The sequence below is a fragment of the Mixophyes fleayi genome, chromosome 4, assembly GCF_038048845.1.
Source record: "Mixophyes fleayi isolate aMixFle1 chromosome 4, aMixFle1.hap1, whole genome shotgun sequence".
Taxonomy (NCBI): Eukaryota; Metazoa; Chordata; class Amphibia; order Anura; family Limnodynastidae; genus Mixophyes; species Mixophyes fleayi.
The window spans coordinates 104,704,160-104,720,254 of NC_134405.1; the positions used below are offsets into that span (position 1 = coordinate 104,704,160).

The 16,095-nt window shown below is 40.2% G+C and overlaps 1 protein-coding gene across 1 annotated transcript in view; it reads right to left on the minus strand.

Moving 5' to 3' along the window:
- LOC142151871 (transient receptor potential cation channel subfamily M member 7-like) overlaps nt 1–16,095 on the minus strand; it is a 113,827-nt gene that overhangs the window by 65,819 nt on the left and 31,913 nt on the right. Inside the window, exons 11-17 of the mRNA XM_075207936.1 lie at nt 14,519–14,619; nt 14,286–14,420; nt 13,477–13,530; nt 4,145–4,276; nt 1,610–1,732; nt 707–987; nt 194–422 (exon numbers count right to left, since the gene is read on the minus strand). Coding sequence (XP_075064037.1) covers nt 194–422; nt 707–987; nt 1,610–1,732; nt 4,145–4,276; nt 13,477–13,530; nt 14,286–14,420; nt 14,519–14,619 — 1,055 coding nt within the window. The remainder of the gene's footprint in view (nt 1–193; nt 423–706; nt 988–1,609; nt 1,733–4,144; nt 4,277–13,476; nt 13,531–14,285; nt 14,421–14,518; nt 14,620–16,095) is intronic.

Sequence of the window (16,095 nt, forward strand, 5' to 3'; positions counted from 1 at the left end):
ATGCAGGTTGTAACTTTGGAAAAGTAATACAGAGATAAAAGTGTCAGCGTTGGGAAACCAGATTATAAAAGAGTCTGTACCTATCTAGTCCATATTTTCACACTGTGTATTTTATCCTTACTTATAGAACTGCCTGAACTCCAAAAGACGTGACTTTTTATTGGAATTTTACTTTTAAAAATTACTTAATTACCTTACACCATGAATTTTTCCCCAGGCTCAGTCTCCCCATCCACATATCTGTCAGCAGCTTCTGAGTGCAGATGTGGGAAACAAAGGTTCGAACTTTTCCAGAAACTGCAAGTTTAAGGCAAGTAGACTTACTCCAGTTGCTTAGTTCATACATCAATAACTTCATTGTCATTCTTTCATTCTGTTTGTAGGTCTTGTCAAGGAGTTCTACCGCTAGTTCCCCGAATTGTCTATGTGAGAGAGGATAGAAAAAGAATAAAGCTATGTAATCTATGTCATTGTAACATAATTGGGAAACCAAAACATAACATAGATCAGTGCCCATAAATTATATATTCCTTATAAATAAACTCTGATGTTTTTACAACAGAAAGCATGTCCTATCCATAGTGATCTCTCCAAAGTAACCTTATCTTCCTGTTCATTAATTAGCTGATAATGATAACTGTCTAGGTTAATGAATGGAAAGTTTGAGAATAGCCCCTCATTTGAGAAATAAGAAAAATGCACTTACTGGGAATAGGCTTTCATTTTATCTGGTGTATCATCAAAGATATCCCATTGGCATGCCTCGTGGTACATAGCTCGGTAAAGACATCTGGCCACCAATGCTTTTGCCATTGACTCTTCTCCATGTTGCCAGAAAAATAGTGCCATCTTCTGCCTCTTCATCAGCACTGCCCAGACTAGAAGTTCATTAAATGCATAATGGAAATGTCTCCCATTATCATCCTCAGATTCAAAGAGTCCAGCTCTGTCTGACCTTTGTGTAGCTTCTTTTTCACTCAAGTCATTCTGCCAACAGGAAAACATGACTATATTATTAGCCATTGGTAGGAGGTGTTGCTAAAATCCCAGGTGCTTGGAAATGTTCATCCCAATGCAAAACTTTGACTAAACTGCACCTACTTATAGTTAGGCCAATTTTCTGACACTGCATCTAGTCTCAGTCTATTTTATGGAGCCTTAATGAACCCCTTACATTGACTGCCCTCACTAATCTGTCCTCTCATACCATAAACCCCAAAACATTTCTGTTTGTTGCTCATCACTCTGTGATGCTGCTACGCAATTCATCCAAAACAAGTGTCTTCTACCCACATCTTCACTGTGGCTTTGCATGTCGCCACAAACCCTCTGTTAGAAATGCAATGCATGGTCAACATAAGCCAAATATGGCCCATATAGGCATAAGAGGATCCTATGGGATTATATGATCCACTGCAAGTTTCTTTGCCATAATGATTATTTTGAAGGTATTCAGGAAGAATGTCTGTACAATTTGAAAATCCACCAACTAAGAGAATATAGTCAGATTTAGCTATTCTTATCACTGTGGAATCGCTATCTATCCTGAAGGATATGTAATGCAATAAAATCAATAACTTGCCTTACCTGGTAAATAATACATAATTACCTTAGTATTGAAGGGCTGAGCAGTTTGAAGAAAATGACCGTGTCTTGTCTTTTCCTTTCTTTGTGTTCGGTCCAAAGCTTTATCACTTTTAGAAGTGCTGGCTAGATCTTCTCGAGCCGAGTGCTGAAAAAAGAAAATATCACTTAAACGAAAGGTTTATTAAACATTTTAAAAACATTTAAATATATAAATGCAACTATTTCCACACATTGGGGCTTCATTATTCACATAGCCATGCCCCTGATTCACTTAGCAGTTGCTTTGTACAATATTTGCGAACCTTTGCGCTGTGAGTGAAAAGTGCATGACAACAAAGTACAGTCTACAAAGTACTGCATTTGGACCACCTCTGTAATTAATTTGACCTATTCATTTTTTGTTGAAATGCTGCTCACTTTAGTCTAAATAATGAATTGCATAACTCATGTGAGTTATCATCATTGCAGTCTTTATTTCAAGTGTCACAAATTAAAATGTATAGTATTTTATTACATTTGTTTATTTGTGCTCATGCGCATGGATAAATTGGACATATGTTTACTTTTAGGTTGATAGGACAGATATAGATTTTGGATTATTGCTTTAAGTAATATTAATGGAATATTAATGGATACAATTAACGCTAGCGATAGTATGCTCAAGTTGAGCTGTTCTGGACTGGCAATCAGGCAGTCCTAGCATCTGTCATTAGGTCTGGTGTGCAATGTTATTGGACCAGTGTCGGTCTCCAACTTTTGGAAAGCTTTGAGCTGTTAAACCTCTATCAGTCTTCTTGTCATGCAGCATCGTCTGAATTGGGCCCCTATCATTGACTGCGTCAGTTTTGTGCCAATAAATAAATACAATTTGTATCTACAACAAATCTAATATCCCCAAAGAATATTGATTGGGTGCTGACTTGAGGTCTTATTCCCCACCAGTGATTCAGTTTCTAAAACTCATTAATACGAAATCCTAATGTAAAATAAACATTACAATAAAATTACAACTTTGTGATGCTTAACATATAAATAATATTATTCTTATATTAGTTATAATCATATACCCATGTATTCAGCTTTGGAAAGAAAACTGCTGCTTCAATAGTAAATTGTTGTGTAATAATGTAACCACTTGTCAGTAACAAGAACCATAAAAGAATAAAGAAACGCAGCTAAACTTACCAAACTCTATACCACACATCCAATGTATCATAAAAATGTATATTTACTAACATCCAACATAGGAAGCATACTTTCTTAAATAAATAAAACCAAGAAAATAACCCAATCAGCTGATTAATATAATGCTATAGATTGATTAGCAGTTCCGATAGCCTTATATGCTATCCACGGAGTTCTTTATGTATAAAAACAGATACTTTAAGTTGCAGTTATAACATTTCCTCTACTGGAGTAAGAGGATGCCTATTACCTCCCTTGTATATACCGGAGGCATAAAACATTGTCAGACCAACTGCTGCTTTCAAAGATTATTAAGGATCAGAGTCCGAAACAGTCTGCAGCAGGTGGTTGTCAAACCACTCGCCACAGCTATTGACCAAGTCTCTACCCGGCTATTAACATATGCAGTTTATTGTTGGCTGCCTTAAACAGTCCAGCGCGGCTATCATTGTTAAAGAGGCTTCGGGACCTAGGTCTCTCCACTGCCGCTTCAATCTTTCAGTCCACTCTCTGTAACTTGAATCAGGTTCTTAAAACTTCACTTACGCGTTTCTCCACACAATGTAACTGAAACCTTTTTTTTATCAGTCTCCAAAATATTTGTCAAACAAATTCTTATTTCATGTTCCTATCTATCTGAGTATGGAATGTATAATTAGAATATATTAATTTTGACTGAATTGTAAGAGTAATTTACTAACCATAAAATATATGGACATGCAGCAAGTTTAGTTTAGAGCAAATGTGCCTTACGCATACATAGGTGCCACCGACGTCCTGCTTTTAGGAAGTGCAACTGTGCAAATGTTTTACTGAACACATTGCGGAGATGTGTCCTGAGATGGGAATGTGTATGGTGATAAAAGTTAAAACATTACTTATAAGTCCTGCCTAATATCACTAACCCCTAATTACTACAACTTTTAGACTTTCTACTAAAATATAGTTACATAAATGGACAGCGTTACATAAATTACCTTTTTGTGTAATCAATATTTCTAGGTGGGTCCTTCAACATTAATATTTCCTAAATTTCCTAAAGACCCATTCAAATATTGTTACCCCCAGGCTCAGACTGGCCATTAAAATTACCAACGTACCCCTGAATTCTTTAGTGCTACAGCTAACACCCCAAACTTAATATTTGTTCATACAATTTGTTATAATGACATTTCAGATGTAGTGGTTATTTTGAATCAAATGTTTTGGAATACATTGCTCCTGTTTTCCCGCTTCTCTATTCTTTAAATGACAGGTGTTACATGTATTTAAACTTGGGTCATTACTTATTAACTGTTCGCTATATTTAATTTTAAATAAAAAATTATAACTGTTTGCCAAACTCACTGCAACAGATTAGAACAATACATACCTGATTGATCAGTTTGCACATATTTCTGAAGCGTTTCCTAGTGTAGCTGCATCTATAAGTTCCCCCCATGAGGCATTCTATCACAAGTCCAACATCCAGGAGAGTGATCTTGTACTGCGCTGAGAGTTTACCCTGAAACAAGACCAGTAGTGAAGTGTGTACAGCAATGGTAAAATTTGACAAATGGCAAAAAACAAGTAGATAGACAAATAGATAGCAGACAGACAAATAGCAAACATATATATTGACTTATTAAAGCTAACGTATTTTTGTTATTTTTCCTTTGCAATTGTCTGATAGAGATATTTAAAAAAAAAAAAGTGCATAGTAATATTATGTTACCGAATTTTACCTAGCTTCAAGAAGTGTCTTTCTATGTTACAGGACTATACCTAGCGTCTAGACATATCTTACAATGTTACAGAACTTTACCTAGCTTCTGCACATAAATTTACCTAGCTTCTGCACATTTCTTACAATGTTACAGGACTTTACCTAGCTTCAACAAGTGTCTTACTATGTTACAGCACTTTACCTAGCTTCTTGTTAGGGCCCACGACCACAAAGATGAGCTTTTAGAACAGGTAGAGTAGATCTTCACCTTTAGCAGCTGCCTTTTCCAGAGATCTTTATATGCTCACAGGTACTCAGATGCCCCCAGGGCTTACACTCAGAGTAGTAAAAGCTCATCCAATATGGCTGTAGCGCAGATGGGAACAGGGGCGCTAGCCCAGACTGGAGCGGGTAGTCAGTAGCAGGCTGAGGTCAGGGGTCCGAAGCAAACAGGTAAATCGATATCCAAGCAGAGGTCAGGGTCACAAGCGAAACAGCAAAGGTCCAAGGTACAGGCAAGGGTCACAACAATAGATCAATCAAACAGCAACCCGACAGCAGGTCAGCACAGCACAGGACTGGAAACGCTATAACCGACAGGGAGGCTAAGCCCTCCCTGCCTTAAATACAGAAGGTAGCCAATCAGGGTCCTGCCCTATAACTAGACCCAGGTGCTGCCTAATAAATTAATACAAATTAATTAGTCCGCATTATATTAATACAAATAAAAGCTAATTAATAGTTAATACAGATTAAAGCTAATTAATACAAATTAATTAGCTTTAATCTGCGTGCGCGCCAGGCTGTCAGCATTGCCGGGACGCGGCGCTGTATTAGAAAGCATCCCGACCATTGCCATGGAGACTGTTGGGACGAGGGGATCCAGAAATTCAGCGTCCCAGCTGTCATGGCAACAGCCGGGACGCTGATTGAGGAAGCGAGCCGGGGGTCACCTTGTCTCGTGACAGTACTCCCCCCCCTGAGGAGGGGTTAAAGAACCCCGACACCCTGGCTTTTTAGGGTACTGTTTAAAGAATTGCTTAATAAGTCTATCTGCATGTAGACACCGCCGCAGAACCCAAGAATGTTCCTCCAGGCCACGGCCCTTTCATTGAACCAAAAAGTGAATCTGCACCTGGACTTTCTTGGAATCAAGTATTTTCTGTATCAAAAATTCCAGGTGTCCTTCCACATTAACTGAGTGCGGCTTCCGAGACTGAACACGTTTAAATTTACTAGAAAAATGACAGGTTTAAGCAAAGAGCAATGAAACATGTTAGGAATTTTCAGAGAGAGCGGAAGCTTCAAACTAAAGGCCACAGGATTCACTTGCTTGATGATGGAAAAGGGGCCAATGAATCTGGGATCGAGTTTTTTACAGGGTTGTCTGAGACTGATATAGCCAAACCTTCTGACCCACTTTGAAAGAGTAGCTCCTACGGTGTTGATCAGAAATTTTTTTGGAGTGAAACAAAGCTAGCAGAGTGAACTTTCTTCCAGATATTCTTAAGACTAGAAGCCGTAGAGCGTATGCCAGTTAGACCAGAAGGGTTAAGCGAAGCCAATCAGTTAAATCTAAGATGGAAACCAAGGTTGCAATAGGAGAGGTACAAGTGGAGAAATGACAAGAGTTGTTGTATGCAAACTCTGCCCATGGTAACAGCGCTGACCAGTTGTTGTGGAATTCAGAAGTGTACAAACATAGAAATTGTTCCAGGAAATGATTAACCCTTTCAGTTTGTCCATTGGATTGTGGATGGTATGCTGAGGAAAGACTGATGTTTGTTCCATGGAGTGCACAAAAGGACTTCCAGAATTGAACAATAAACTGAGAGCCACGGTCAGAAACAATATCCAACGGTAAGTCATGGAGCCAAAAGATGTGCTGGAGAAAAAGTGACGCCAAAGTCTGTGCACTAGGGAGTCTGGTTAAAAGTATGAAATGGGACATTTTACTGAAGCGGTCAACCACTACCCAGATAGTATTGTGGCCTGCTGAGGAACGGAGCTCCACAATAAAATCCATAGACAAATGTGTCCAATGTCTTGTAGGAACAGATAATGGCATAAGCTGACCAGAAGGGCAGTTCCTAGGGGTTTTGTTTTTAGCACAAATTTCACAGGACATAACAAAATATCAAACATCTGACACCATGGTGGGCCACCAGACAGAGCGTGAGAGGCTTTCTGTGGTTTTAAAGATAATGGGATGTCCGGCGGTTTTATTTTCGTGGGCTTCAGCGAGAACAGCCTTTCGAAGGTGGACTGGCACAAATAAGCAGTTTGCAGGTGTCTCTGAGGGAGCAAATTTTTGGAATCTACAAAGGGCTATACCCAAGTCCTGGGCTAAACCTGTGTGAATAATTGAAGGTGGTATTATTGGCAGTGGTTTCGGAACTGGTGCATGTTGAGAAACAAAGCTTCTGGATAAAGCATCAGCCTTGGTGTTCTTAGATCCTATAACTGATAACGAAATGGAAACGGGTAAAAAAACAATTACCAATGGGCTTGTCTAGGATTCAGCTGTTTTGCATATTCAATATATCAGTTCTTATGGTCAGTGATGACTGAGGTGACATGTAGGACTCCCTCCAACCAGTGACGTCATTGTTCAAAAGCCCATTTGATGGCTAAGAGTTCCCGATTACCAACATCATAGTTGGCCTCTTCAGAAGATAACTTGCGAGAGAAAAAGGCACAGGGAAACAGCTGGTGATTACCAGGATCTTTTTGAGAGAGAACAGAGCCCACATCAATGTCAGAGGCATCAACCTCCAGAATGAAAGGCAGCTCAGGATTATGATGTCTCAAGACAGGGGCGGAGATAAATGCTTTCTTTAGAGCCTCAAAGGAATTGATAGTTTATGAGGACCAACTACCAGGATCTGCCCCCTTTCGGGTGAGGGCAACAATGGGAACCACCAAATCGGTAAAACCTTGAATAAATCTTTGGTAGCAATTGGCGAACCCCAGAAACCTTTGTACAGCTTTCAGATTAACGGTCCGCTCCCAATCTAGAATGGCATGAACTTTACTTGGGTCCGTAGAGAATCCGGTAGAGGATATTATATATCCTAGGAATGAAACACTTCGAACTTCAAACTCGCATTTCTCAAGCTTGGCAAACAGATGATGGTCCCGTACTTTATGGAGAACTTGCTGAACATGGAGCCAGTGCTGAGACAGAGAGTTGGAATATATTAATTTGTCATCCAAGTACACAACCACGAACTGATCAAGGAATTCCCAGAGAACTTCATTAATAAAAACTTGGAAGACAGCTGGTGCATTACAAAGACCGAATGGCATAACCAAATACTCGTAGTGGCCGGAATGGGTATTGAAAGCCGTTTTCCACTCATCTCCTTCTCTGATGCGGATGAAAATTATATGCCCCGCGAAGATAAATTTTGGTGAAGATGGTAGCACCTCTGAGTTGATCAAACAGGACCGAAATGAGAGGAAGTGGGTAGGTGTTTTTAATAGTGATTTTGTTAAGACCTCTGAAATCAATACAGGGTCGCAGTCCACCATCCTTCTTGGCGACAAAGAAACAGCCAGCTCCCATCAGAGATTTTAAAGGCCTAATAAACCCTTTTTGTAAATACTCCTGCATGGCCTTGGATTCAGGACGGGAGAGTGAATACAGTCTTCTTTTTGGTAATATAGTATCTGGAATTAATTTGATGGCACAATCAAAATCCCGATGAGTCAGACGCTTTTTTAGAGAATACGTCCCAGAATTCACGGTACTGAGGAGGAAGTAACTCGGAAGCAGGCTGCAGAATTCGAAGAGGCAAGCTCAAACAAGTCTGAGAACACGAGGAACTCCACTGGGTAATCTCCCCTTGTGCCAAATCGATTACAGGGTTGTGAAGGTGTAGCCAGGGATGCCCCAATAGAGGACAAAGCTTCTGAATGAAGGGTTCACACAGTCAAGTGTAACGGGGGTGTTTCAAACAAGACCTTGCCACCTGGGAATGACCCTCCATCTAGACCACATACAGTAATAACCTTACTAATACTCTTGAAAGGAATTCCAGCAGATTTGGCAAATCCAATGTCCAGAAAATTTCCAGCGGCACCACTGTCAATAAAGGCTGAGATATCAACAGAATGACCACCATAGATGATGTGCGCGGGAACCAAAACTGCATTTTTAGAGGATATGATCTGCAGACCTAGGTGAACCTCCTATTTATCTCCTAGGCCAAGTCTTTTCCTGACTTGTTAGGACAAGAACGAGAAAAATGTTCTTTGATGCCACAGTAAAGACACAGACCTTGGGTCCGTCTTCTGGTCTTTTCCTCTGCAGAAGGACGGTAGGCTCCTAATTGCATAGGCTCTTCAGTGTCCAGTGAAGCAGAAACAAACGCAGATGATGAACAGAAAGTTAAAGGAAAAATTACCGCACTAGGTGGTCCATTACACTTCCCTCTGATAGATGCGCTAATAAGGCTAGGATAGTGATGACTATCCATATATGGGAAGGGTGCACCCGATCATAAATATTAGTGACCACAGATAGAGAGCAGAAGAGAAAAAGTAATGATCCTATGGGGCACTCGAATGGACCAAGAGGTATCTGAAAATTACTGTTAAATATATCTTTATTGAATAAACTTATCATAAAATTTCTAATAGCGAAATATTAAAAGGTGTATATAGAATGCAATTGAGAAAAGAATAAACTGGTAAAATAGACAATGTTAATTGTCAAGCCGTGTCACTGCTCACTATAATATTTGATACCATATATTTGGCCATAAATGCATGTCACAAATAATCAATATTATTTTTTATTATTGGAATCCTCATATATTAGGGATGTAACATCTTATCATATAATCTATTATGGTAGTTCCTTCATGAATAGATTCCAAATAATATTTATGAGCTGAGAGGATGGTAAATGCTGATTGCTTATGATATACAAGCAGCATATGATTCATACAATTCCACTCTTGTTAACAGATGTATGATAAATCAAGGTAATCATATGTAGGTGTGAAAACCTTTATACAACAGTGGTGTATTGTCCTCAAATAACCCCATTCATCGAGATGGTTTTAATCAATAATGAGTATTCAGTACAGTAATTTAGGGGGAACACTGTTAGCTTGTTTACATATGTACAGGCGGCATGAGAATCAATAGACAGACACAAGATTAGTCTGTCCAGCTAATTTGCATGTGTTGATTCCCAGGTGAATTCTGGGTGAAATACAATAGCACTGTTCTGATCTATTAAAACCCCAAATAGAAGAGCGTGACTAAACCTAGGTCACTAGTTTATCAACTATACTGAGTACTTGATTCTAATGTGTACATTTCTCATGTTCTAATGACTTCCATGGGTATATCTATCGCTAACTTAGCCCTCCATACTCATTTGCATATGTTCAGTCCCCTTATTGTGAGCATGATAACTTTCAATGGACTCGGCAAATTATGAGCTCTCACTAGTGTCTCAGCATAATAGGTGGAAAGCTGTGAGGTTCTAACGGAGGTAATGTGATAGACTGAGGTTTAAAGTCTGAAAACTAGCTAAATGAATAGGAAGCTTATATTATTTAAAGAATTGGATTATAGGAGCACGGGCAGTGAACGCGGCGTCCGCCGACGCGCGTTTCGCTAGTAGCTTTTTCAAGGCAAAAGATGAAGAGAAAGTTGTCTTCTTTTCCGCATTTCTCTCTTGTCAATTTTGATGGCGAGCTGCATAAGACCCTCCAGCAAAGTTGGAGAAGGGTACTGTACCAAAGCATCTTTGATCTGTTCTAAGCAAAATTAACTGCTTAATGCAGGATCGTTCCATTCGCTGTCAGTAGACCATCGCCTAAACTCGGTATAGTACTCCTCAGCAGAGCACTGACCTTGCTTTAAGGCCCTAAGGTGAGCCTCGGCTGAAGCCACTCGATCTGGGTCGCCATAAAGCAGGCCTAAAGTAGTAAAGACTGCATCAACGGACTGTAATGAAGGACTTGCAGCAGCCAGACTGATCGCCCAGGACTGGGGGTTACCTTGGAAAAGGGATATAATAATACCGAACCTTTGCTGCTCTGGACCTTAAGAACGAGGTTTTAACTGGAAATAAAGCTTACAACTTTCTTTAAAATTGCGGAATTAAGCTCTCTCCCAAGAGAAACAGTCTGGCAGATTTAACTTAGGATCTAGAGCAGGTGCCAGGGGAACTTGCTGGGCTTGCGAAGTCCTTGAGGCTTCCTCTTGTGCAGATAAATAGTGGGATAGTCCTTGGACCATCTGGGACAGGGTTTGGATCTGTTCTGCTAAGACTTGGGCTGGAGAGGGATTCGGCCCGTTTTCATCCATGAGTAATCCTCTCCAGTAAGTCACTGGCCGGTTATATAATGTTAGGGTCCACGACCACTAAGATGAGCTTTTAGAACAGGTAGAGTAGAGATCTGCACCTTTAGCAGCCGCCTTTCCCAGAGAGCTTTATATGCTCCTAGGTACTCAGATGCCCCCAGGTCTTAGGCTCAGTGTAGTAAAAGCTCATCCAATATGGCCGTAGCGCAGATGGAACCCAGACTGGAGCGGGTAGTCAGTAGCAGGGTGAGGTCAGGGGTTTGAAGCAAACAGGTAAATCGATATCCAAGCAGAGGTCAGGGTCACAAGCGAAACAATGGTCCAGAAAAGAAGCCAAAAGGTCAGGGCAACATGCAAGCAGGCAAGGTCCAGGGTACAGGCAAGGGTTACAACAATAGATCAGTCAAACAGGAATCCAACAGCAGGTCAGCACAGCACAGGACTGGAAACGCTATAACCGGCAGGGAGTCTAAGCCCTTCCTGCCTTAAATACAGAAGGTAGCCAATCAGGGTCCTTCCCTATAACTAGCCCCAGGTGCCGTCTAATAAATTAATACAAATTAATTAAAGCGCAGGCTATTCTTTAATCTGCGTGCGCGCCAGGCTGTCAGCCTTGCCGGGACGCAGCGCTGTATTAGAAAGCGTCCCGACCATTGCCATGGAGGCGGTTGGGACGAGGGGATCCGGAAATGACGTCCCGGCTGTTGCCATGACAGCCGGGACGCTGAATGAGGAAGCGAGCTGCGGATCACCGTGGCTTGTGACACTTCTACAAATGTCTTACTATGTTACAGGACTTTACCTAGCTTCTACAACTGTCTTACTATGTTATAGGACTTTACCTAGCTTCTACAACTGTCTTACTATGTTATAGGACTTTACCTAGCTTCTACAACTGTCTTACTATGTTATAGGACATTACCAAGTTTCTACAACTGTCTTACTATGTCACAGGACCTAGTTTCTACAAATGATATCTTAACATATACTACAGAACCATGAAGTTTCTCTCTGTCTCATAATCTCTTTATGTTTGAATTTGTACACTCACAATGTTTACACCCTCCTCCCTGCACATCTTCTTCCTACCTACTACACACCGTTCCCCCAAACCCCATTAACACAATCCCACTAAAATCTAATCACACTAAAATCTATAACACCACCACTAAAGCCCCATATATTACACCAGATCTCCCACTTACTGTACTAAAACCTCTATGTACAGCACTAAATCCCATATATTACACCAGATCTCCCACTTACTACACTAAAACATTTAACAACACCACTAAGACCCCATATTTTACACCACTGGGTAAATGTATCAAGCTCCAATTTTGAAAATCCAGCGATTTTCTCCCGGGTGTTTCATCTCGCAGATGTATTAAAGTGATATTTGTTGTTAAATCGCCAGAGATGTGTTTCTGTCAAAATCGCTATTTACAAAATCGATAGAGATTAAAGTCTCAACTGTTTGCCACTCTAGCTATACAAGTCTCAAATGTGCTGAAAGCACTAGGGCTCTTCCTACACCCCTGGGCAGTGGGTGTAGGGTAATAACAGCAAATTCGTATTTAAAAAAACAAACGGATGCCATTTTGTTTTGTTGAACTACAAGTCCCAGCCAGCCCAGGCTGCCATGAACAGTCTGGGCATGCTGATGCTTGTATAACTACAAGCACCAGCATACCCATGGCAGCCAGGGCATGCGGACACTTGGAGAACCACAAGTGTTAACATGCCCTGACACCCATGGCTGGCTGCGACCAATAGTACCACAAAACAAAATGTTTACAAAACCACTACACCTTCATTAAAACCACATACTTTTATTAAAAATAATAAAACCCCAATAAATACAGTAAACACCCTTATTCATACCACATATATTTATTGAAAATAAGAAAACCTTAATATACTTAACAGATTTCTTCTTCTTTCGTCAGCAGCTTTTAATTCAAAAATGCTTGTAAACCATGTCCTAATTTGTAATTCCAATAGTCCTTGCTTGAAAAGTTCCAAATAAATTGTAATTCCAAATGTCCTGCTTGAAAAGTCCCAAATAATTTGTAATTCCAAATGTCCCTGCTTGTAAATATCTTCTGTTCTTCTTGGCCAGGAGGGCCCCCTTGTTGCTTGCAGTCTTATCTTCAGCCCAGGAGGGGCCCATATTTGTAATCCAATCCAGAACATGCTTGGTTAAAAAATAAAAAAGAGGACACGTGACGCAGGAACACTTGTACACTGTACCAGCTCCGATACGCAATGAACTTAGCACAGCTGCGAGGTCTATTTATAGTATAAGGGATTTTCCCACGCTGTCATTGGAAACCTACAGACCCCTAATCCCTAATGTTTAATATATGTAGTGGTTTAATAATTTTGAAATGTAAAACCTGAGGCACCCATCAAACATAATAGCTAAGTCTGCAAAATCACTATGCTTCTTTTTTACAGTAACCTATATATTTGTCTAAATCATTCAGCTAATTTAAATCTGATTGAACTCCCACCAACTTTACAAATTGTTTTGAGACCTCTAAAATGACATAACAAGATGTATTACAGAAATGAATTACAGAAATGAAGAAATTCTGACACTTGTCATTCAGACCCAAAGCTCTGTTAATAAACTATATTACAGTTCTTTTACAGTATGTAGTAACTACCTTCTTGACATCCTGGATAAGGTGTAGAAGAGTGTCTTTACTAGCATCTGGAGTCTAAAAAGAAGCAAAAGAGGGTATGTAGTTATTTGTTTTAAAAAAAATGCTGGCAATTTATAGAGATGTTGTACAAGTAAATAAAAAAAACTATTACAATATTATGAAAGATGATTAGAGACTCAAGTGTCTCAATATAATACAGACTGGGCTGGTTCTACCCCTAGGCGAACCTAGGTAGTATCTTTATTTTCACTATAGCACCCACTCATTATTATACAACTTCTCCCAAATGTTTGCACCCTTAGAGATTCTGACGTCTTGGCTCACAATCCATGCGCTTCCACATAAAATGATACATTTGTGTAAAAGTAGGCGGATGGCATCATAAAAGAGTTTGTGCCACGCGTTTGCAATAATTACTATTTAACTTAACAAAATATATTTTTTTGTCTTTAGTTAAACTATTTTACAGTGATTATAATTTCAGTCCTATCAGTAAATTATTTATACGATCAATGTAACTCATCTAAAGATTATCAAAACAAATTAAAATAAGCTAGGCTTAACTACCTATTAGTAGGTTTTCCTGCTGCCATTTTTTTATGCAAATATTTACTGTTATATTGGGCACTGGAATATATAACGCTACAATAAATCCCTTTTATATTTTTTTAAACACCAGAGGAATGCACTACATTTGTTTGTGTATCTGTTTGTAGTGTACACTGTCTTGATCACTTGCTCCCTCACCATGCATTTTGAACATGAGTTTGTTATGAATTGTATTATTCCCCATTCCACCCCATGCTTACCGCATTGTACAGTTCCTCCAGCCTGGGTATCGTCAGGAATTTGTGCATGCTAACTCCATTTTCTATGAGAAGTTTAACAAATGCAACTCTGTCCATAACAAGTGCATCCAACATGGCTTGTTCCAAAGGTTTTGTCTGTAGGAAAGTATAATTTTTTTTTATTTTTTTTAATTGAAAATTATTTTCTGTGACTTCACACATTGTTAAATAGAATTTAAACCATATTCACATACCAGCCACTGTTGTCCATGTACAAAGATATACGTTTTGGCAATGTCTACTCTGTCCCACGCCAATGCCAGTGCAAGCTGATCGTAGGGAGACATATTTCTACCTAAACAGAATGGTACAAAGAGCTATATAGCCTTGTAAGACAAGCAAAATAAATTACAAAACATAAATACATACATACATAATAAAAAAACACTGGCAAAAATATCACGTATGTGCTGCCTACGTCAGCATATTTCCAAACAGTGTAACATGTCTACACTGTCACGGTCGTCTGAATTTCTTGATCCGATTCGGGACCCTTGGGACTAGCTGGAGCAGGAGCGAAACAGAACTTAGCAGCCTGGATGAACTTCTTGCTCATGTTCGTGCTGATTGTAGAATACAGCAGGGGAATTAGCAGTCTGGAAATGTAGACAGGAACACTGCACTTGTAATGCAGTCAGGAACACTGCACTTGTAATGCAGTCAGGAACACTGCACTTGTAATGCAGTCAGGAACACTGCACTTGTAATGCAGTCAGGAACACTGCACTTAGGAGTGCAGACAGGATTACTGCACTTGTAATGCAGTCAGGAACACTGGAGCCAAGAACTATCCTCTGGAGAGAAGTGTGTTGTTCTGGCAATGAACAGATCACAGCAGCAGGTTTAAATAGGATGTCCCAAACAACTATTGGCTGATCAGTCCATGTGATCACAGCTTCTGAATCTGGTTGGTTTGGAATGATCACCTGACTGCATCCAAGATGGCCGCGCCCATGCTGCAGGACAGACAGTATGTGTTTGTTTACAAATGAAGGTGTGGAGAACGGGAATGCTGCAGATGACCAGAAGGGACCCAGGTAGCCGTGATATGACAACGGCGGATGAGGTAAGTGCGGCTAAGATCCCGATTTGTGACAGTACCCCCTCCCTTACGAGTGGCCACTGGACACTTAGATTGGGGCTTAGTTGGAAACTTGCGGTGAAATTTTTTGATGAGAGATGGAGCGTGAACATCAGAAGCTTTGATCCAGGCCCTCTCTTCTGGACCATAGCCTTTCCAGTCGACTAGATATTGTAAGGTTTTATGTCGAAACCGAGAGTCCAAGATCTCTTTAATTTCATATTCGTCACCATGTTCAGTCTGCACTTCAGGAGAAACCAGTTTGGGTGTATAAAACCGATTTAGCACCAGTGGTTTCAAGAGAGAGATATGGAAGGTGTTGGGTACCCTGAGGTAAGATGGTAGATGTAATTTGTAGGACACTGGATTGATGACTCGGGAGATGTTAAACGGTCCAATAAAGCGAGGAGCGAATTTCATAGATGGAACTCTGAGGCGTAGATTGCGAGTAGACAGCCAGACTCTGTCTCCGGGTTTCAAGCTTGGAATGGCTCGTCGCTTTTTGTCGGCCTGAATTTTGTAGCGTTGGGACGCTTTAAGTAGAGATTCCCGTACCTGGCGCCAGTGGCCTGAAAAATTCTTTAGGAAAACTTCAGAGGCAGGTACTGAGGCTGTAGGAAGTGGAGTAAACAAGGGTACCCTGGGGTGTAGGCCATAGACCGTATGAAATGGAGTGGAAGCAGAGGATTC